The sequence below is a fragment of the Herpailurus yagouaroundi genome, unplaced genomic scaffold (genome assembly GCF_014898765.1).
Source record: "Herpailurus yagouaroundi ecotype Mexico unplaced genomic scaffold, PumYag 67793, whole genome shotgun sequence".
Taxonomy (NCBI): Eukaryota; Metazoa; Chordata; class Mammalia; order Carnivora; family Felidae; genus Herpailurus; species Herpailurus yagouaroundi.
Window position 1 is genome coordinate 24,345,056 of NW_024420586.1, and position 20,950 is coordinate 24,366,005.

A 20,950-nucleotide genomic window follows, 5' to 3' on the forward strand; every position below is an offset into this window, starting at 1 on the left:
GCAGCCCCGGCCACACTAGAGCCCCGCCGTTATCAAAAGGTGTGACTACAAGTGTCAGAATTGGAAAACGTTGCAGTTAAGTGGTCTGATTCCAACTCATTTCAAAGACGGCAACACTGAGACACAGGAAAATCCCAAATGGGTACCAAGGACTCCAGTCACTGGCCAAAAAAAGGCACTTAAGGATTGCCCGGCCAGATTCAGGAACCCTCAAAGCAGAAAAAAAAAAATCCTGCTTTATTCCACCACGGCACTATTGGGGTTAAAGTACACAGCACGCAGGTCTCCACCCTACTGCGCCTGCGCGAGCCCAGACATGCGAATTTGCCCCAGACCCTGACGTTTCCAGCCCCTCCTAATCCGGAACAGGACCCACATTCCGCCGGTCCTGCCTTGACAGGCGTGACCCTAATCCAATAAGAATTGAGGGCTGAATCCTGTGGAGCCAATGGCCAAAGTCTGAGGGGCCGTGGAGGCGGACTCTTCGAGGAAACAAGAAGACAGGCCCAAGATGGAGGCGGCGGTGGCCGTAGCGGCGTGACAGGTGAGGGCGGGCCCGGTGGGGTTAGGTTTCTGGAGCGACCGCCGGGCACGGGCAGGGAGCCGGGACCGAAGGCTCAGCTCCAGGATGGCTCCGCCTGGGCCCCGGCGCCCCACGCCCGGAACCGGAGGAGTGGTTTGACCCGGGGCGAGACCATCGTCGACAGCGGGGGGGGGGGGGGGGGCGGTAGACAGGAATAGGGGTGTGTGGCTGCGGGGGATGGTTTCGCCCGTCGCGTGTGGCAGCGCGCCTGCGCAGAGCTGGAAAGCCCTTGGTAGGCGGGGCCGGGCTGAATGGGGCCTGGGATGTGGCGTGGTGCCCGGACTCCCTCTAAACCTCCTTGAGGTCTCTTGGTGACCCTTCCTTGCAGACAACGGGGTGTACTTGGATATGTCGTTCACTAGTCGCTCCCCTTATTCCGGATCAATGTCTGACCCACTGGAAGAATGTTTGAGGATTCCCCCTTTACTCTTGAAACCCACCGCAGCCTCCTTCCATTATCACCAGTAATATGTCTGTGACCCCTTCATTAATTAGGGGGGATTTTAGAGCCCCCCCCCCCGTTTTACCCCTGTTTATCTCACCTTAACCGTGTTTAGTAACGCACCATTATCCTCCATTCACCCCATGACAATGTCCGGTGACCTCCATTTCCGTTCTTCTCCCCCTTACTGTCCCTGCAGCATAGTGTCTGCTGAGCCCCTATGAACTCCCCATCACAGTCTGGTGACTTCCATTAGCCACATAATACAGTGTTTGAGAGCCTACCTTCCGTTACAGCCCGGGGCTTAGGGATTCCTGCAGTGCCCTTATGAACACTCTTTTGGTGCAGTTCCCATTGCCCCTAAGCTAAGGGCGGTATCTGATCTTCTGTTTGTTTCCCATCGCCTTTGTCACCACAGTATCTGGTAACCACCCTTTGTCCATTAAAAAACCAGGACAGCCTGTTCAAGTCCTTTATGTACCTGACACGCCCCATTGCGGTGTGGTCTGACTTGATTGTTGGCCCCCAGCAGAGACTGGGTACTCCTGTGCCCTCCAGGACTGAGTGTGCTGCCTCTCATTGTGTCCTTACTGTCCCCTCCTCTCCACCCTCGGCCCTTAAGAGTGAGACAAACAACAGGAGAGGCTGAGCAGAGGAGGGACTGGATGAGTTCAGGGTGTTTAATAGGATCCGTTGGGCTGTTGTGTGATTAGGCGACAGGGGGTGATGTGGAGCCTGGAGATTGAATTTTTTTTTCCTCCCCTGCCACTTTGCTTCCAGACTGTCATTACTGGACCTCTGAATCCCTCCTGTGTTCTAGGAGCCCCATGGCACCTGCCCAGCCCCGCCTCAGTCCGTCTTGACAAAGTCTTAGGCTCCATGGAGCCACCACGGGGCCCCCCTGCCAACGGGGCCGAGCCGTCCCGGGCAGTGGGCACTGTCAAAGTGTACCTGCCCAACAAGCAACGCACGGTGGTGAGTGTGGCAGGGGCAAAGCTGGCAGGGGGTGGGGATGGACCCCGTTGTAAGTCTTGGTTCAGAAGGGTGACTCGGGATGGGAGGAGGCTTTAACAGAAGCGTGGGGGAAAGTTGGCTGGGGCCCGTGTTGGGCACTGACCCGCCCATCTGCACACACAAACACACACACAGGTGACTGTCCGGGATGGCATGAGTGTCTACGACTCTCTAGACAAGGCCCTCAAGGTACGGGGTCTTAATCAGGATTGCTGTGTGGTCTACCGGCTGATTGAGGGGTAAGTGTGCCACTCCCACTTCACCTCCCTCTGCTGGGCGCCCAGCCTCCCATTTGTGAGAGCCGCCTGACTCATTGCCTCTGTCCTGCAGTTCCCATTAGTCTTCCCTTAGCTCAGTGAGTCCACTAAGAGTGCCTCCAGCTTCAGTTTCATACCTTTATTAGTTCATTGGCCTTTAAGGTCAGAGCAGCTCCTCTCGACTTAGCCTCCAAGTCCTCACCCTGCTCCCATGCCTCCTCCCAGAATTCATCTGTTTTGTTCTTTCACCATTTCATCCATTTGTCAGCTCTCTGCTGCCTCCGTTTCCCTGTTCTCTGTCTGCCGCGAGGGGCCGTGCTGGCCTTCTGTTTATCCCTGTGTCCTGGGGTGCCTTAATTTTTTTTTTTTTCATTTGATTCACACATGGCTTTTCATTTGTTGTTTCAGTGCCTCATCAGCCACTTTTTCAGGGGCTTGCTGAGCACTTCTGAGATTTGCTGTTTATTCACTGTCTTATTTGCTCCTCACCTTGTGGTTAAGAGCATGGACTCTTCTGGGGCACCTGGGTGGCTCAGTCAGTTGAGCGTCCCGACTCTTGATTTTGGCTCGGGTCGTGATTTCAGGGCTGTGGGATCGAGCCCCGCGTTGGGCTCCATGCTGAGCATGGAGACTGCTTAAGATCCTCTCTCTCTCTTCCTCTGCCCCTCTCCCCCACTCATGCACACACTGTCTCTAAAAAAAAAATCTTTAAAGAGCATGGACTCTTCACACTGTCCTGCCACTCACAATCCTTTGTGGCCTTGGGCAAGTCACTTTTTCCTCTCAGTCTCAGTTTCCTCATATGTAAAATGGGGACTAGGAGAGTAACTGCTTCCTAGAGTTGCCACGATGAAATTTAAACATGTCAGATATTACTCTAGGATGGTAGGCTTGGAGGGACTTTTGGGGGTTCCCTGCCTTCCACCGTCCCTGTCCACCCTCTCACTCCCTTCCGTGCCCCCTGCAGGCGAAAGACAGTCACTGCCTGGGACACAGCCATTGCCCCCCTGGATGGAGAGGAGCTCATCGTAGAGGTCCTTGAAGATGTGCCACTGACCATGCACAATTTTGTGAGTGTGGAGTGGATGGTGGGGGAAGACTGTGGGCATGGGGCAGGGAGAGTCCTTGACCAGTCCTCAACCTTCCCTGCTCTGTGGCAGCAGGTACGGAAGACGTTCTTCAGCCTGGCATTCTGTGACTTCTGCCTTAAGTTTCTGTTCCATGGCTTCCGCTGCCAAACCTGTGGCTACAAGTTCCACCAGCACTGTTCCTCCAAGGTCCCCACAGTCTGTGTTGACATGAGTACCAACCGCCGACAGTGAGCCTGGCCTGGGTTGGGTTGGGGAATGGGGAGGACAGAGGCCACAAGCTCTTATAGACATTTGACCCTTGTCCTCTTGCTGTACACCCTTAATGCCCTCAAGGGTCTACCACAGTGTCCAGGATTTGTCCGGAGGCTCCAGACAGCACGAGGCTCCCTCGAACCGCCCCCTGAATGAGCCGCTAACCCCTCAGGGTCCCAGGTAGGGATGCCTATAGCTGAACGCCTGTTGTCAGGAGAAAAAGATCTGGAGGCCTTTGTAGACCACAAGCCATGCTTCATTCATTTGTTTATTTGACAAACATTATATTGAGTACCTACAACTGTGAGTAAGGGCATGGACCTTGGGCAAGTTACCCAATCTCTCTGGGCCTTAGTTTTCTTATCTACAAAGAGGAGATAATAATACTTTTTACCACATAGGGTTCTGGTGAGGATTTAAATGTGTTAAGACACATCCACTGCTTAGGACAAGATCTGCTACAGAATAAGGAGTCCTTATTAATTATAAATACATATATGAAGCATCTAACTATTTTGTTAATTCTTGGAGTATAACCATTCTCAAGCCTTTCCATTTTGAAATACATATTATTTTACCATAAATTCCATTTTATTTCTCCTTTATGTTAAGTATTATAATACTGTAGTATTTCTATATTAAAGTATATTATTATTCTAAGATAGTGTAAGTTTATAAAACATGCATTTTATCTGTTTGATTATGTATTTTAGAATGTCTATATCTGTACGGTATGCTATAAATACATCATCATGTGTTCTACTTACACTACCTTCATATAATGTAAAATACACATTTTTACATAATATAAAATAGTAAAGTTAGGGCATTGTGTTATTTTTAATTATGGGTATATGTGGATTAATTGCCTATAAATTTCATTTCAGGATAGTGAAAGGAACATTTTAAAATGTGTTTGTAATGTTTCAATATATATATAACATACATCTTTATGTATTGACACACATCTATGTATAACATATACAGCTGACCCTTGAACAACATGGGTTTGAACTGTGTGGGTCCACTTGTGGATTTTTTACATACAGTACTATAAATGCATTTCTCTTTCTTGTGATTTTTTCTTTTCTTTCTCTTTTTTTTAAAGAGAGAGAGGGGTACAAGTGAGTGAGGGGCAGAGAGAGAGAGAATCCCAGAAGGGGCAGAGTGAGAGAAAGAGAGAGAAGCGGGGCTCACCCGAAGCGGGGCTCAAGCTCACCCGACATGGGGCTCGAACTCACAAACCGTGAGATCATGACCTGAGTCGAAGTCAGATGCTTAATGAATGACTGAGCCACCCAGGCACCCTTCTTATGATTTTCTTAAAAACGTTTTCTTTCTCTCCTTTTTTTAAAAAATGTTGACTTATTTATTTTGAGAGAGAGAGTGCAGGAGGGGCAGAGAGAGAACCCTCAGCAGGCTCTGCGCTGTCAGTGCAGAGCCTGACACAGGGCTCCATCTCACAAATCTTGAGACCGTGACCCGAGCCCGAGTCAGGCACTTAACCCGCTGGGCCACCCAGGTGCCCCCAAAACACTTCCTTTTCTTTAGCTTACTTTGCTCTGTAAATCTATTGTAAGACTACAGGATATACTACATAGAACATACACACTTTGTGTTAATTGACTGTTTATGTTACCGGTAAGGCTTCTGGTCAAAGGTAGGCTCTCAGTAATTAAGTTTTGGGGGAGTCAGAAGTTATACGTGGGTGTTCACCTGGGCAGGGATCTGGTGCCTCTAACCTCTGCATTGTCCAAGGGTCAACTGTATGACGTTATTATAATATATATATTTGGAAACATTGGCATTTTGAATATAGCTAATGTGTTGTGCATTGTGTAATGATGTATTTGAATAGTACGCATGGTTATAAAATATTATATATTGCTCTTTCCCCCACTGTCTGTGTGGCTTGCTGTCTCTCCTTAGGTCTTTACTCAGATGTTACATCAGAGAAGCCTTTCCAGACCCTACTAGGGCCACTTTCTGTCTCCTCATGTTGCTTTATTTTTCTCTTTTTTGCCCCTGTCAGCAGTGGGCATATTAAATATTCTTGGGTTGTTATGGCGCTCTGTCCGTACTGGAACATCAGTCTCACGAGGGCAAGAACTTTTATGTGCTGTGCCCACAGTTTTCCTTCCACCAGCTCTAATGGTATCTGGCACAGGGCAGGCATTCAACAAGTGTTTCTTGAGGAAGTGAAACGTGATCACGTTGACTTACTCTGAGCTAGACCTACCTTTACCGGGGTGGGGGGCGGCTTTACTTGTTCCCTTGTTGGGCCGACAGTGATTTCACAGGCTTTCCCCTGCCAGCTCCCGCACCCAGCACCGAGACCCTGAGCACTTTCCCTTCCCCGCCCCTGCCAACGCCCCACTCCAGCGCATCCGCTCCACATCCACTCCCAACGTGCACATGGTCAGCACCACGGCCCCCATGGACTCCAGCCTCCTCCAGGTTGGTGGTGCGGGTGTCAGTCACGGAGGGCACCGGGCGGAGGGGAGAGCCGTTCTGCTTGGCTCCCCTGTCCCCTCTCTGAGTCCCGTCCCTCTTCTTCCAGCTCACTGCCCAGAGTTTCAGCACCGATGGTGAGTCTGCCCCCCCACAGCCCTTCCGCCTGTGCCCCCCCCCAACCACACTCCACGTGCCTCCACTCACGTCCCTTCCACAACCGCAGCTGCTGGTAGTAGAGGCGGTGGCGACGGAGCCCCCCGGGGGAGCCCCAGCCCCAGCGTGCCCTCGGGGAGGAAGTCCCCACATTCCAAATCCCCGTCGGAGCAGCGTGAGCAGCGGGAGCGGAAGTCCTTGGCTGATGACAAGAAGAAAGTGGTAAGCTCCAGGGAACCTTTGGTGGGGGCGCCACAGGCTGAGTGATGAGGGAAGCGGGCAGGCCCCTGAGATGCCGCCGTGTGGCCTACAGAAGAATCTGGGGTACCGGGACTCGGGCTATTACTGGGAGGTGCCGCCCAGCGAGGTGCAGCTGCTGAAGAGGATCGGGACGGGCTCGTTTGGCACCGTGTTTCGCGGGCGGTGGCATGGCGACGTGGCCGTGAAGGTGCTCAAGGTGGCTCAACCCACAGCGGAGCAGGCGCAGGCCTTCAAGAACGAGATGCAGGTGCTCAGGTGAGATTGCACTCGTGTGGGGGCGGTGGGGCAGCTCTGGCCCCTCCCTGGGGAAAGGCCAGGCTCAGGGCACTTCCCGCACAGCACCCGTGTTTGTGTTGTGTTATAACCATAATCGGAAGTTGTTTCTCAGCCGGGCCGTCCCTTTCCCCTCTGGGAAGTGGGTATGGGTAGAGCACAGCTGACGATAGTATTGTTTGTGTTGGGGTTGATACTGATATTAATTAACGTCCCTGCCTGCAAACCGTGGGTCTTGTCATTTGCCTGCTGTGAAATGGGTGTGGCGGCAGGCCAGGACCTCAGCCTTACTGTGTGGCCTTCCATTAATAGCATAGTGTCAACCACATTGCCAGGAAGGCTTGCGTCCCTCCTTCCCCTCTGTGTCTGCTGTATCATTTGTGGGACGCTTACCGTGTTGCGTTCCTGTTATTAATTACAGCAATGCCGTAATTGAAAGAGCAGTATTATTTAACTGTAATGGTGACCGTAATTTAATTGTGGTGTAATTAACGATTGTAGTTGCTCTCCTTAATCTGTCTTTAATGCGATATTAATTAATTGGCACTGAGAGACCCTGGGGTTCCTTTTCTGCCTCTCTAGTTGCTACCCCTCCTGGGGTTGCTGGCGTGGACTTTCCCTCTGACAAATGGGCACAACTGTGTCACAGAGTTGACGTTATCAGAATTTCTTGTGCTATCTTAATAATTATCCTCATTACGGATGCCACAGCAAGAAAACTTTTATTCTCTGTTCCTCCCTGGAAATTACTTGAGCACGCTCTAAATTTGCATTATGTCAATATTTTAACCATAATCTGCCCACTGTGAGGAATGCTCACGTCCTCTATTATCCACTGCGACGTGAGCAAAATGGCAGAGCATCATTGATGTTGTGTGCGTTTGTGTTACTGTTACTGCTGTGGTTACCACTTACTTCTATAAGGAGTGATGGTTTTTCTTCTAAATCAGAGGGGATCTGTTCATCTGTGACAGCTTCTGTGAGGTAGACTCAGGTACCCAGTAGCAATAACAACAAGGACAGTGACATTTTCAGGGTGCTTACGCGTTAGGTGCTCTTCTAAGTGCCTTACAGATTATTTACTAATTACTCTTCCAGCTTCCCTATAAGGCAGCTAATCTAATTATCACAGTTTGGAAGTTGAGGAAAATGAGGCACAGAGAGGTTAAGTGTCCTCCCTGAGGTTGCACAGTGAGTACCTGGGGGAGCCTGGATTGGAACACAGACTCTGATCTGAGTCCTAACCCAAAGCTCTTTACCTCGAAGCCTCTCGTGGTGGTTAACAGGACATAGTCACATGTCACTGGTATTTTTACCGGCATTTATCAGTATTACGACGATACATCGATGAAGAACGTTGGCATTCCCCTTTCTTGTCTGTAGAGTGGTCACAGGCCCAGGTCATGGTCAAGGTCAGAGGTTGGCAGGTGTTGATGATGGAGAGCCACTGGTCGGCAGAGGGGCAGGGTCAGTAATTGCTCCCTCCTGCTTTTGTTGGGAGACTCGGATGAGGAAGCTTGGGATATAAGCCCCCAGGGTGGGATCGTAGCCCATGAAACATACCTCACAAAGGCACTGAAGCTGGCCACAGCCTGGCCCTGAGCCTCCCGAAAGACAGGGTGGAAATGATGACAGAAGGCAGCAGTGAACAGCACCACTCCTGATGCTCAGAAAGTGAGTGACCGTTGCTCTTTTTTCCTTCCTGTCCTGGTACCACCTTCCCTGCCTGCAGGAAGACACGTCATGTCAACATCTTGCTATTCATGGGCTTCATGACCCGGCCGGGATTTGCCATCATCACACAGTGGTGTGAGGGCTCCAGCCTGTACCACCACCTACATGTGGCCGACACGCGCTTCGACATGGTCCAGCTCATCGACGTGGCCCGGCAGACTGCCCAGGGCATGGAGTGAGCCTCTTGGCCTGGGGACAAAGGGAGGGGGCTGGCAGGCTTGGGGTGGGGAGATGAGGTCACCCCCAGCCAATTTGCCGCCTGCTTCCATCCCTACAGCTACCTCCATGCCAAGAACATTATCCACCGAGATCTCAAGTCTAACAGTATCTGCCTGTCCCTGTCTAAGGGCTTGGGTGGGGTGGGGGCTTAGAGGGATGGCTCTTGTCGGGGGGCCTTCTGGAGATGCATAGGGAGGGGCATGTGTCATGTGGCTTAATAGGGGCTTTAATGGGGCTCTCTTGGTCAGGGTTCAAAGTTGCGACTGGTTCAGGTGCTGTTCCTGGGGACTTTGGTCAGGGTCTAAAGTATGGCAGCTGTGGAGGACATTACAGGGAGTTCTGATCAGGGTCATGGGAGTGGCAGTTATGGGTGCCACTCCAGGGGCTTCCTGGCCGGGAGTCACAGGGGGGCCAAGGTAGGGAGCACTAATTGGAGTTCCCAGCCCGAGTCAAGGTTGTGGCTAGTTTGTGTGATATTGGGGGGCTTCTGGTCAGGGTCAGAGGCATGAGTGTGGAGGCATCAGTGGGAACCTCCCAGTCAGGATGAGAGATGTGGCTATTGAGAGCTCCTGTAGTGGCCCTTGACCCTGGTGGACATCTTCCTACACGAGGGGCTCACAGTGAAGATTGGTGACTTTGGCCTGGCCACGGTGAAGACACGGTGGAGCGGAGCCCAGCCCTTGGAACAGCCCTCGGGCTCTGTGCTATGGATGGTGAGTTGGGCCAGGCTGGACTGGGGCCATATAGGGACATGGGTTGCTGGGCCAGGATGTGAGGAGCTGAGTGGGAACGGGGATACTTGTGCCAGATGTGGGTGTCTAGACTGCTCATGTTTTTACCTTGTGAGGGTGTTTCCAGTTGTACCCAGTGTGGCTAGTGGGATCTGGGACTCTGGCTAGCCATTTGCTGGCCTCCATGATCCCCCTGCCTGGTCTGGTCTGCCCTATCGAAGGCGGCTGAGGTGATCCGTATGCAGGACCCGAACCCCTACAGCTTCCAGTCGGATGTCTACGCCTACGGGGTTGTGCTCTATGAGCTCATGACCGGCTCTCTGCCTTACAGCCACATTGGCAGCCGTGACCAGGTGAGCCCCACACCTTACCCATAATCTCTCAGGGAAGGGAGTCCCCTCAGCCTCCAAACCTTAGACTTCCTCCTTGTAAAGAACGCCACACTTCCCCCAGAAACCCAAAGTCTTCTGGGCTGAGAACTCCCAGAATCCTTTGGTCTTCCCTAGTCAGAATCCTCTCCTCCCCTATACATCTATCAACCTCTGGATCCTTGAAGTCCAGAATCTCTTGAATCCCCTATACCCAGGATCCCACAGGGCTCCCGAGTACCCAGAAGCGCTCTGGAACTCTAGATAACTATAGTCCTCTGGCCTCAGTGCTCAAAATCCCCCAAGTCCCAAAAAGCCCAGAATTCGGTTTCTGCCCGTCACAGAAGCCATCTGTGCTTCTGGAATACTCACAGATACCCACAGTCATTCAGGCCTTGGGCATCTAGCAGGCCTTTGGGGCCCTGGAACCCATGATGTTTTAGGCCTGGACTGTCACAGTTTTCCTAGGGCTAAAGTGTGGAATCTTCCAGGACCTCTGAAATTGGGGACCCTCTAGGCTCCAAGCCCTGAGCACTCACAGTCCTACAGGATGCATGGACCCATAGTTCTCTAGCACCCAGACACCTAGAGAAATACGAACTCCTGAGATTTAGAGTCACTTAGCTCCCTCCAGATCCAGAACTTTATGTTTCCCCTGACTCAGTACTTTCTGGGCTTCTAAGCCCCCTAGAAACCTGTGAGCCAAGGGATACCTACAATTCTTGACTTCTCCTGAGCTTAAATTCTGTTCTGCAAGCAGAGAATCCTTGTCTTCAGAGACCCAGTCCCAAGTCCTCAGAGACCCAGAATCCTTGCATCTACAAGATACCCACAGTCCTCAGACCTGAATACCCAGAGTACCCTAGTTTCCCAAAAAGGAGCCTCCAAAGCCCCTTTGAGACCCAGAATTCCCTCAGCCTCCCAGCTCAGACCCCCAGATCATCGCATTCCTGCCCCCCCCCCCCCGGTTATCTTCATGGTGGGCCGTGGCTATCTGTCCCCGGACCTCAGCAAAATCTCCAGCAACTGCCCCAAGGCCATGCGGCGCCTGCTGTCTGACTGCCTCAAGTTCCAGCGAGAGGAACGTCCCCTCTTCCCCCAGGTGGGCCGGGTAGGCGGGTCGGACACAATGGGGAGGGCAAGTCTGAGGAGGAGGAAGACTCCGAGGTGTCAGTGGGAACGGTGCACCTTCGAGGGTCAGGAGTGTATGATGTGTGTACTTCCCCATTAGGCCGGGGTTTGCGGGTGTCTGGGTGCCCGTGTGGCTCTGGACACCTCCTCTAACCTGCCCCTGCCCCCAGATCCTGGCCACGATTGAGCTGCTGCAGCGGTCACTCCCCAAGATTGAGCGGAGTGCCTCCGAACCCTCCTTGCACCGCACCCAGGCTGATGAGTTGCCTGCCTGCCTCCTCAGCGCGGCCCGCCTTGTGCCTTAGGCCCTGCCCCCAGCCGCCAGGGAGCCAATCTCAGCCTGCCACACCAAGGAGCTCTGCCCACCAGCCAATCAATGTTGTTTCTGCCCTGATACTGCCTCAGGATCCCCCATCCCCGTCCTGGGAGAGGAGAGGGTCCCCGTGTGCTTTTCCAGTTCCTCTGGAATTGGCCCCCCCCCCCCAAAGACCGAGACCCCTGCTTCCTCCATAATTTGGTTTCCTCTTGGCTTTGGGGATATTTCTAAATTTGGGAGCTCTTCTGTATCCACTGGCTGGGATTTGTGGCAGGGATTCCGCTCAGAACCTCTGGAATTTGTGCCTGATGTGCCTTCCACTGGATTTTGGGGTCCCCAGCACCCCATGTGGATTTGGGGGGTCCCCTCTGTGTCTTCCCCGCCATTCAAGGACTCCCCTATTCACCAAGAAGCACAGAATTCTGCTGGGCCTTTGCTTGTTTATTTTGCTTCCCGACTCTTCTCATGGGGTTCAGAGCCGCTGAAGGGTGGGGGTGAGTCCAGGCAAGGAGTGGTTGGGGGGAAGTGCGGACCACACAAACAGCGCCACTGCACGCATCACCACAGGCGGCACGATGAACGAGGACCACATATGCCAAGCACGGCACAAGAGGAGGCCACGTCAGTCACAGACACAGACATCACGGCAAAGGTGGGGAAGCAGAGGACCACTGGCCCTCCGTGTGCAAAGGATTCTGGGAAGATGGGTGGAGTTTGCATATTTAGAGATAGCTGTCAGAGGCAGGAAAGTGGGAGTGTGGGTCCCTGGGGAACAGAAGGGTCCTAGCAGTGGGAGGACCTCCCGATGTGATCAGTGGGGTTGAGGGGTGGTTAAGAGACATCCTTGCAGGGCTGGAGAATGGCATCTGAAGAGGTGGAACTCCAGAGATGTGAGATCCCTGAAAAGGGGCTCCAAGGTAGGGGTTTCTTTGGGATCTAGGAAATCTTGATGGGGAACAAGGTGTCCTTGAGAGATCTGGGACCAGAAGTATGGTTTCCCAGGAATTTCAGGGTTCCAGGAGGGGACTCAGTAGTGTTAGGGCCAGAACGTGTTCCCTGGTGTTTGGGAGCTTCTGGGAAGGAAAGTGCACCCGGCCCCCCCCCCCCCCCCCCAGGAGTAGAGGTTGTCATGAATTTGGAGGTTCTAAAACTGAAAAAAAAGTCTTGAGGTGGCCGAGAGTGGCCTTTTATAGGGACTCGGGAATTCCAAAGTGAGAATTGGATGTAGGACCAGGAGTGCGGTCTCCCCAGGGACTTGGGCATTCTGCAGAGTGAGAAGAGGGGTCTGGGCAGACCAGGAGAGGACTTCTCAAGGGATCTGGAGATTCCAAAAGTGAGAAATGGATTCAGGGCCCAGAGAGGGGTTGCCCAGGAGGAATTAAGGGTTCTCAGGGTGGGGTGTCAGTCGGAGAAGAGGCTGGCGAAAGACTTCCTCAGGCTGCGGATGGTCTCAGCTTTCACCTCGTCCTGGCTAAGGCTGGGCCTGGGCGGGGCTGGCTCTGGAAGGTTGAAGGCATTGGTCAGAGACTGGGATTTGCTAGAGAGAGACAAGGTGGAGGCATGGGAGGAAGGGGGTGGGGAGGAAGGGAGGAAGGGGAGAGAAACACAATGTTACCCCAGGCCCGGCCCAGCCCTGCCCCTCTAGTCCTGGGGCTGTGCCTGTGACCCTCCCACCCACCAGCACAGGCTTGGACCCTGATGGATTCTCAGGTGGAGTGGGGGAGCCCTGGGCCAGACTGGGAGGACTTGGATCCAAGGTGAAGTCTGGGCTTAGTGGGAGGAGTCTTGGGCTGCACCTTCTCCAAATTGTAGACTAGACTGGGAGGATGTAAAGTTGAAGATTGGCAGGGAGCCTCCCAGTCTTCGTGAGGAGGCGGGGAGGGAGTGCGGTGGGGTTTGCACCGAGGACAGGCTAGTGTGGGTGGAGGGCAATCTAAGGGGGAGCATTTGGGTGTGGTGGGGAGGACTTCTGAGCTCAGGCTGGGGTGGGGGGAGTCTGGAGTGGACCAGAAGAGGCAGAGAGCACCATGTGATGATTTGGGAGGAGACTGAAATGGCCCAGAAGGGAGGCTAGACTGTAGGAAAAGCATGAGGACAAGCTGGAAAGAGCGGGAAGTGATAGAGCTGGGCTGTGAGTTGGCCAGGAAGAGTCGGGGGGTTCGGCTGGGAGGAGTCCAGTTGGGTAGGAGAAGGGTGTGTTTTGCTGCGAAGGCTCCAGTGCAGTGCAGCTGGGTGGAGGATTTGATGGGCAGGGTCAATCAGCAAGGTGCCTGGGGGGCTGGGGGAGGGGGCTTTCCCAGGGGCCTAGTGGGAAGACTGTGACCTGAAAAGGGGTTTTTCTGGGGTTCTGCCACAAATGTCTGGGATGGAGGGCAGGAGCCTCCGTGAAGTGGGGCAGCGGGGTGTGTGTGTGTGTGCATAGGTTGGATGAGGGTTCTGTCCAGACTGAAGATCAAACTCTTGGGACTCCTGTATAGGACCTGGGTCCGAGGAGCCTGGGAGCTGGGGCCACTCTTCTGGTGCAGGAGCCTGTTTTGTGAGCAGCAAGGCGAGGGCTGCCGTGGGGTCCTCTTACTTGAGCTGGGGGTGCGGAGGTCCCCCGGCAGTGGCGGTGGCGGGTGGCGGCACGTCCTGGCTGGGTTTCTGGGCCAGCTGTGGCTTGGTGGGTCGTCCAGCAGGGCCCGGGCCACTGGGCCGTGGCTGCTGCGTGGTGGGTGGCCCGGTGCGGGGCATGGGACCCGCCTGGCTGGCCTGGCGTGTGGGGCCGGCAGGGCCTGGGGGTTTCTGGGGTGGGCCCTGGCGCTGCTGACCACTCGGTGGGGCCCCCGAGGCCTTTGGTGGAGCCTGACCGGAGACAGATGTCTGACGCGTAGCCTGTGGGGGGCCCGCCTGGCGCTGGGGAGATGGGGAGGCGGGTGGGCGGGCTGCTGGAGGCGCCCCGGGTCCTCCTGCTACTGGCCGGGATTGGCGGCCTTGACCCTGGGTCAGTGGTGGGGCCTGGGACGCAGGCTGCTGGGGTGCTGATGTGGGACTTGGTAGGCGCTGGGGCAGGGGACTGCCAGCTGGGGGTCCGAGGCCCGAAAGGTGCTGCTGGCCCTGCGGGGGCGGGCGCTGCTGCAACGGGGGTCCCTGGCGTTGGGGGCCCGGGCCGGGCTGTGGAGGGCCACCTGAGGGACAGAAAGAGTGCACATGTGAGAGGTGGGGGGTGGGGGTTGCCAGTACAGTCAGGGCCCAGGAAGCCGGCCCCTCACTTACCCTGTGGTGGGGGTCGTTGCTGAGCTGGAGGTCCTGAGGGCTGCTGGGAGGTCTGGCGGCCCAAGGGCGGGGCCCCTGGGGACGGAGTCTGCGGCAGAGGAGTGGAGCAGGAGAGGTTAAAAATAGTTACCGGCCAGCCAGAGCATCAGCCAATCAAAACGACACGGGCTCCCAGTGTGCTGGGTGTTGACGCGTCTGTGGCTGAGCTGAGGGGATATCAAGCTGGGGAGGGGGGAGCTCGTTGCGGGGGAGGGTTGGGAGGCACTCGGGGAAGTCAGGGCAGCAGCCATTTTATCAATTTTTACGAGCAATTGGTAATTGCCGCCGCACATGCGCACTGGCAGTGCCCTTTGCCTGCTGAATGAATATCAGCTCTGCGGCAGCATGACCGAAGGTTGGCCTGGCAGCCACTAGCCCCCCTCTGGCCAGCTCCGCCCTCGCTCAGCACCAGGGGCCTGACCTGGCCGTGGGAGCCCCTGCCGGGGGAGGCATCCCGCTGCCGCTGCCTGGGCAGGGCCTGGGCCATCTTGTTGACCACAAGCTCTACGATGAGCTGCTTGTCTTCATCTTGGTGGTCCCCGATGAGTGGCATGGAGGAGCCCACCACCTGGGGGAGGGAAACGGATCCGGTGAGGAGAGCGGCAGGAAGTGCATGGGAGGGTGACAGCCACCGAGCACCCTTAAGCTGGGGAAAGGCGCGGGCTGGTGCCAAGGAAAGATTCAGTTTGAGAAGCACCAGCTTTGCAGTGCGACGAAGGCTTGTCTTTTACAAGGTACCGGACAGCTCCTGAAGGGAGCCTACAGCTTAGAGCACAGCTCCACAAATTAGGGCCCGCGGGCCAAATCCAGCCCAGACGCCTGTCTTTGTATGGCCCCTAGAGCCAAGGATGGGTTTTACATTTTTTGATGGTAGGTAAGAGAACAAAAGATTTTGTGATACGTGAAAATATACGACATTTCAATTTTTATATCCCGACAGTTTTAGGGGAACGTTTGTTTTGTACGTATTGTCTTCGGCTGCTTTTGCAGAGAAGCTGCAACAGAGACTGTATGGCCCACACAGCCTAAAATGTGCACTGTCTGGCCCTTGACCGAAAACATTTGCCAGTCCCTGCTTTACAGTTTGCTAGGTGTTCTGTCATTTACAAAGAACTTCGTGGTGGCTATAGTACTTTATAGTTTACAAAGTTCCTTGTCCTTTTTAAGGGACTAGGGGATATATGGTATGTTTAGACTTTAGAAAAGTGCTTTGCATGGGCGCCACTGTTTACAAAATGCCTCACCGTGTAGAAAGCGCTCCCATTTTCAAGGCATTTTATGGTTTCCAAATTGCCTTACCGTTTGCCAGGGGCACTGCTGTGTACAAACAGATTTAGAATTTTGCGAGTGCTTTGCTTTTAGTAACGAGGACCTCCCAGTTTACAGAGCTCCTTTCTTATAGTTTTATTTTTTTTTTTTTAACGTTTATTCTTATTTTTGAGAGACAGAGCAGGAGGAAGGGAGGGGCAGAGAGAGAGGGAGACAGAATCGGAAGCACGCTCCAGGCTCTTGGCTGTCAGCACAGAGTCCGACGCGGGGCTCGAACTCACAGACTGCAAGATCATGACCCGAGCCGAAGTTGGACACTTAACCGACTGAGTCACGTGGGCGCCCCAATATAGTTTTGTAAAGCACTCGGCTGTTCCTCAAGCACCTCCTAATTTATGAGGTCCTTTACAGTTCACAGAGTGCCTTTACAGCAACCTGGCCATGGAGAGCTTCACGGCTTATGGAACGATGCTGCCATGCACCTGCCCCACCCCGTACCCCTACCAGTTCCTGGGCGCTCCCACCTCAATGATGTGATCCCTTCCATCCTTGCCATGCAGTGCTTCCACTGCGCAGATGTCCAGTCCCCCAAAAATCTCGGAGCACGTATCCACCCACAGCTTGTACCTGCCGAGATGTGGGGCAAGGAAGCCTGTCAGTGCCCGGCCGGCCTGCGTAGCCATGCTTCCCCCCTGGCGTCCCCTCCCTCTGAGTCCAGGCCACCCCCACCTGTCAGACATGGCGATCTGCTCGAGCATGGCAGAGCCGGTGTTGGTCTTCCAGTTTCCTGACACTGACGTCCTCCTGGGGGGGACAAGACGAGAGAGGACAGAAGCTCAGGGGAGCCCAGGTTGCACAGGGCAGGGGACCCCTACCCAGGCCTCGGCCTCTCCACTCACATGTAGGCTTTGTAGTTCTGCCCAATTTTCTGGACGCGCACGTCATATTTGGCGTCAATGAAGGGCTCGGCGGTGGCATATGTCTTGGTCAGTGCCACGACGCTCGCGATGTCCTGGAAGTCGTGCTGGTTGTCCACTTTGACCTGTAGGAGTGGGGCAGGGATCAGGACCTGATTAGGACAAGGTGGCAGCGGGCGGGGGGGCCCCCCGCCGCCCCGGGGCGGGGGCATGCACGTAAATGACACGGGTGAGCCAAGTACGTACAAATTCAGTGGGTACGCCAAGACACTCGGGCATGCATAATTCTGGGGGTCCTAGTTTTTACACGTACACAGCAGACACACAGGTGGGGATATGCAACTTTGAACATACTAAAAACAATTGAGTTGTCCACTTTAAATGGGTAAGTTGTATGGTATGTGGGTTATATCCCAGTAAATCTGTGGAAAAACTGTGTGTATATATGGTCTATGTGTACGGGTACCGCGACACACAATCGGTTGTATACACGATATGCAAGCATACACATTACAAGTCTGCTTTCTACGCACACAGAGACAAAATCAGGTGGACGGAATGCACGCAGGACCCCAAGACGCTTGAACATAAAAGATTATATAGCGTGTGTTCAACACGGGCATGTGTATACACAAACACAATGCTGGTTACACGAACAAAGTAACAGGACGCATAAACCTGGTTGAATGTATGACAAAGTCTAAGAATGTGAGGGAAAAAAATCCAAAGAGACAAAGACACCCCAGGACACACAATCACACAGAATTACCGGAGTGCTTTGAATACGCAATATACGTATGCACCATGCCAGGAGCACGCACCATTTCCAAACACACACACCTACACACCCCATCTGGGGACTCACCTTGCCCATCCCGGAGTGTGCGTGCCCCATCTTCACAACCACAGGGTACGTCGTGCTGCTGAGCTGGTAGGGCGGAAAGGCAGAGCAGGGTCAGGGCAGGAGGGCCATCACAGGGGTGGTGGGGGGGGGGGGCTGAGGGAAGCCCGTTCTGTGGGAGCCACATTAGAAGCCATTTCCCAGAAGAGGCGAGTCAGGGACAGTCAGCAGTGGGGGTCACACACACACACATACACACACACACGTTTCTGTGCCCAGAATCGAACTCAGAGCCCTGCCTGCCTGTCCCTCCCTCCACTACCCTCAAGTCCCAGACATCCCGCCTCTGCTTTCCCGGGCAGAGGCATGGGATAGGGGTGGGGGTGGGGGACTTTTCCGGAAAAGGGAAAGTTTGTTTTTATAATGAGTGGATGATAGAGAAGTGAGTGTGTGCATGTGCATGCACGGGGGTGTGGTGGCAAGCATGTAGTAACCGGATCCCTCAGCCAGGCCTCGTGTGTAAGCATCGTCCGTGCACAGACGCAACCCAGAGGCACGCACACAAACCCTCAGAACTCAGATCTACACAACCAAGCCCAGAGATTGCCAAGTAGGTTGAGACCCACGAGATGGAAAGACGCACAACCAACGCAGGCTCAGTCAGAGCACACCTTGCTCTCCGGCTGCAGAGGTCCACACATTCAGCCAGCCAGGCGCTTCTGGCCGGCCTCTGCCCAGCAGCACACGCTTTGGGGCACACACACACACACAGCCCCTTTCCTGTGGCCCAAAGCCACGTCAGGGACCCACACAGCATGAAGGATTGCCCATGAAGTACAGAGACCACCCTCAGAGGCACAGCCACGGAGCGCACAGGCACACACGACAGAACTGGGCACGTACTCACACCCAACACTCACAGACACACCCGCGACACTCCCGGGCCCACGCACGAGGAAGACCCACGCCACATATAGAGGTACACACTCCTAGGTCGTCACATAACCACCAAGACTCAGCACGGAGAGCCGCACCAGACGGGGAGGGGGGGGGCACACCCAAAGTACATCTAGGGACGCGCACACACAACGCGCCTTGCCACCCATACAAACGGAGAGGCGCACACACAGCCAGGGACACCCAGAGTCTTCCTAAGTGTAGGCACTTCCGGGTGTGTGCGTGCACACGCACACTCACACGTCCAGGTGTGGGGATGCCTCAGGCCTCCCGCGACCCCGGGGGCGGGCAGAGGGGCTCGGGTTGGGCGATCTGCGCGCGCACGACCGCGCCGCCCCCTCCGCTGTCCCGCGGGGTAGAGAGAGGGCATTCCCGGAGGGGTTGCCCGGGCGGTGGCGGTTCCCGGTTCCCGACAGGCACAGGAAGCCCGCAGGCTCAGGGTGACCGATTGACCTTCAGGCCTCACCCTCTCTCCGCACCCCCACCTTCCTCATTTCCCAAATGACTGGCGTCATCACGGGTCCCCCGAGAGGCACCGCATTGGGAAGGGGGCTGCGGGGATCCTCTCGTTAGCGTTCCGGGGCAGCAGCGCAGAGGCAGCGCTTGACGTTAACACTCGGGCACACACACAACTCAGGAACACCACCTCCGCAATTACATGCGCAACTTAGACCCGCTCTGCAGAAGCAGAGGTACAACTCCCAGGAGCGACACAAAACACACAGGTGCGCAACACTAGGGGCGCACACACAGTTCTCAGAGGCAGACACAGAGCAGAGCTGCGTGCAAGTGCACACGCGCGCACAGGCCCCCACCTCGAGGTCTCTAGGCCCCTCTTTTCTTGTTTTTAAATTTTATTACATTTTTTAATGTTTATTTTTTAGAGAGTGTGTGTGAGCAAAGGAGGGGCAGAGAGAGAGAGAGGGAGACACAGAATCCAAAGCAGACTCCAGGCTCCGAGCTGTCAGCACAGAGCCCCACACGGGGCTCGAACTCACGAACCCAGGGATCATGACCTGAGTGGAAGTCGAATGCTTCACCGACTGAGCCACCCAGGCCAGGCCCCTCTTTTCACAAACCCTCCTTGTTTCCTCTGGACTTGAGTCTGAACGCAACCCCGTGTGTACGTATGTGCGCGACTATGCCCGCACACGCGTGCATGCTGGGAGCTTTGCACTCCAGGATCCCCTGGAGAGCCCTAGGTTTGCATCTTGGCCTCGCCTCTTCCTAAAGCCATGTGGAAGCCCGGGTCAGGTCGCCTAACCTTCTCTGGGCCTCAGTTTCCTGATCTGCACAAAGGGCACCACGAGGCCCAAGCGCTTGGCACGTCGTGGAGATGGCCGGGCATCCGCGCTGCACACCCAGCCGGCCCCACGGCCCCCACACCCATGCAATGTCCCCCAGGGGCTGCACATCCGGATACATCTCCGCGAAACCCCACGGGTTTCAAAACCCGCACTATGACCCGGATGCACAGAACCCCTCACGTGTAGACAGTCGGCCACACTCGCTGCTGACTCAGGCTTGAGAGAGCTGGCATCCGAAGCAGGGTCAGTGAGGGGCTGCAGCAGGGTTTTCCCTTCCCGCGCGGCTCCCACCGGCCGAGCTCTGACTTACTCAGCCCCTGCCTCGTTCACTCTCCCTCCCCACTTTCACAACCGGCGGCTCCAAATTCCTGGTTTACTCCCCCTCCCCCCTCTGCCCCCGCCCCTGCCGGAGGGGCCGTTTCTTCATTCTCATTCCTGGGTAGGTCACTCGACCCCTCAGCGTGTCTGGGTTTCCTCATCGGCATCAGGAGATACGCCACGTCCCTAAGTCACAGGCAAATTGTGAGGAACAGATTACTTCAGGAAAAGCGCTGAGCCCGGTTTTCTGGCACACAGGAAGCCCCCCTCCTCAAGAAGTGTTGGCTACTGCTATTGGTACTGGGTCAGCATCCCTTGGCCAGCCGACATGAATTACCAAGGTGGCAATCAGGACTGAGAGATGAAGTGCTCACAAAGGTTCCAGAACGCTGTTCGATCCCCACAGTAGTGGGGTGGGGGGCGGGTGTCGTTTTTGTGGGGGTGGTGCTGGTGACTGGGCTAACCTCCCTGAGTTAAGCAAGCTTCGTTAGCAAGGGGGCCATGAGGACTGAAAGAATTTACACAAGGAATATAGGACACAGCGCACAGCACCATCACTGTTATCATTGGTCTGCCTTCCCCAACCAACAAAGGATGTTAATTAGCCCTTAGAGCCCTTTCCCAGGACCCCAGGGAAGATTCAGGCAGCATCTGGAAGCTGGTGGGCAGGGATTGCCTCACCACCAACCCCCCCCCCCCCCCCCAGAGGTGTGGGAGGGCTGGTGGGGAAGGGGCAGGGCAGGATGGGAGGGGATCCGTTTTCTACTG

The 20,950-nt window shown here is 54.9% G+C and overlaps 2 protein-coding genes across 4 annotated transcripts in view; one reads left to right on the forward strand and one right to left on the reverse strand.

Annotated features, from left to right (window-relative positions):
- The first annotated feature begins 437 nt into the window (after positions 1-437).
- ARAF (A-Raf proto-oncogene, serine/threonine kinase) lies at positions 438-11,707 on the forward strand. Of its 2 annotated transcripts, none has more exons than XM_040468917.1 (16): positions 438-544; positions 1,806-2,000; positions 2,175-2,278; positions 3,264-3,366; positions 3,460-3,614; positions 3,721-3,819; positions 5,955-6,096; positions 6,200-6,227; positions 6,317-6,468; positions 6,560-6,762; positions 8,513-8,689; positions 8,792-8,838; positions 9,328-9,446; positions 9,686-9,816; positions 10,799-10,934; positions 11,134-11,707. In XM_040468917.1, exons 2-16 carry the CDS (start codon positions 1,905-1,907, stop codon positions 11,266-11,268), a joined length of 1,827 nt encoding a protein of 608 aa, XP_040324851.1. In that variant the 5' UTR covers positions 438-544; positions 1,806-1,904; the 3' UTR covers positions 11,269-11,707. The 2 variants fall into 2 exon arrangements, with proteins under 2 accessions (XP_040324851.1, XP_040324852.1); XM_040468918.1 differs by having other exon boundaries at positions 448-544; positions 1,846-2,000.
- The window catches only part of SYN1 (synapsin I), a 51,648-nt gene continuing 42,400 nt past the window's right edge, over positions 11,703-20,950 (reverse strand). The window contains exons 6-13 of one of the 2 annotated variants that reach the window (XM_040468915.1): positions 17,625-17,687; positions 16,742-16,884; positions 16,572-16,646; positions 16,367-16,469; positions 14,995-15,141; positions 14,535-14,622; positions 13,855-14,446; positions 11,703-12,778 (exon numbers count right to left, since the gene is read on the reverse strand). In XM_040468915.1, coding sequence (XP_040324849.1) covers positions 12,751-12,778; positions 13,855-14,446; positions 14,535-14,622; positions 14,995-15,141; positions 16,367-16,469; positions 16,572-16,646; positions 16,742-16,884; positions 17,625-17,687 — 1,239 coding nt within the window. In that variant the 3' untranslated portion in view covers positions 11,703-12,750. Of the gene's footprint in view, positions 12,817-13,854; positions 14,447-14,534; positions 14,623-14,994; positions 15,142-16,366; positions 16,470-16,571; positions 16,647-16,741; positions 16,885-17,624; positions 17,688-20,950 lie in introns of both variants that reach the window. The other variant, XM_040468914.1, reaches the window with a different exon arrangement.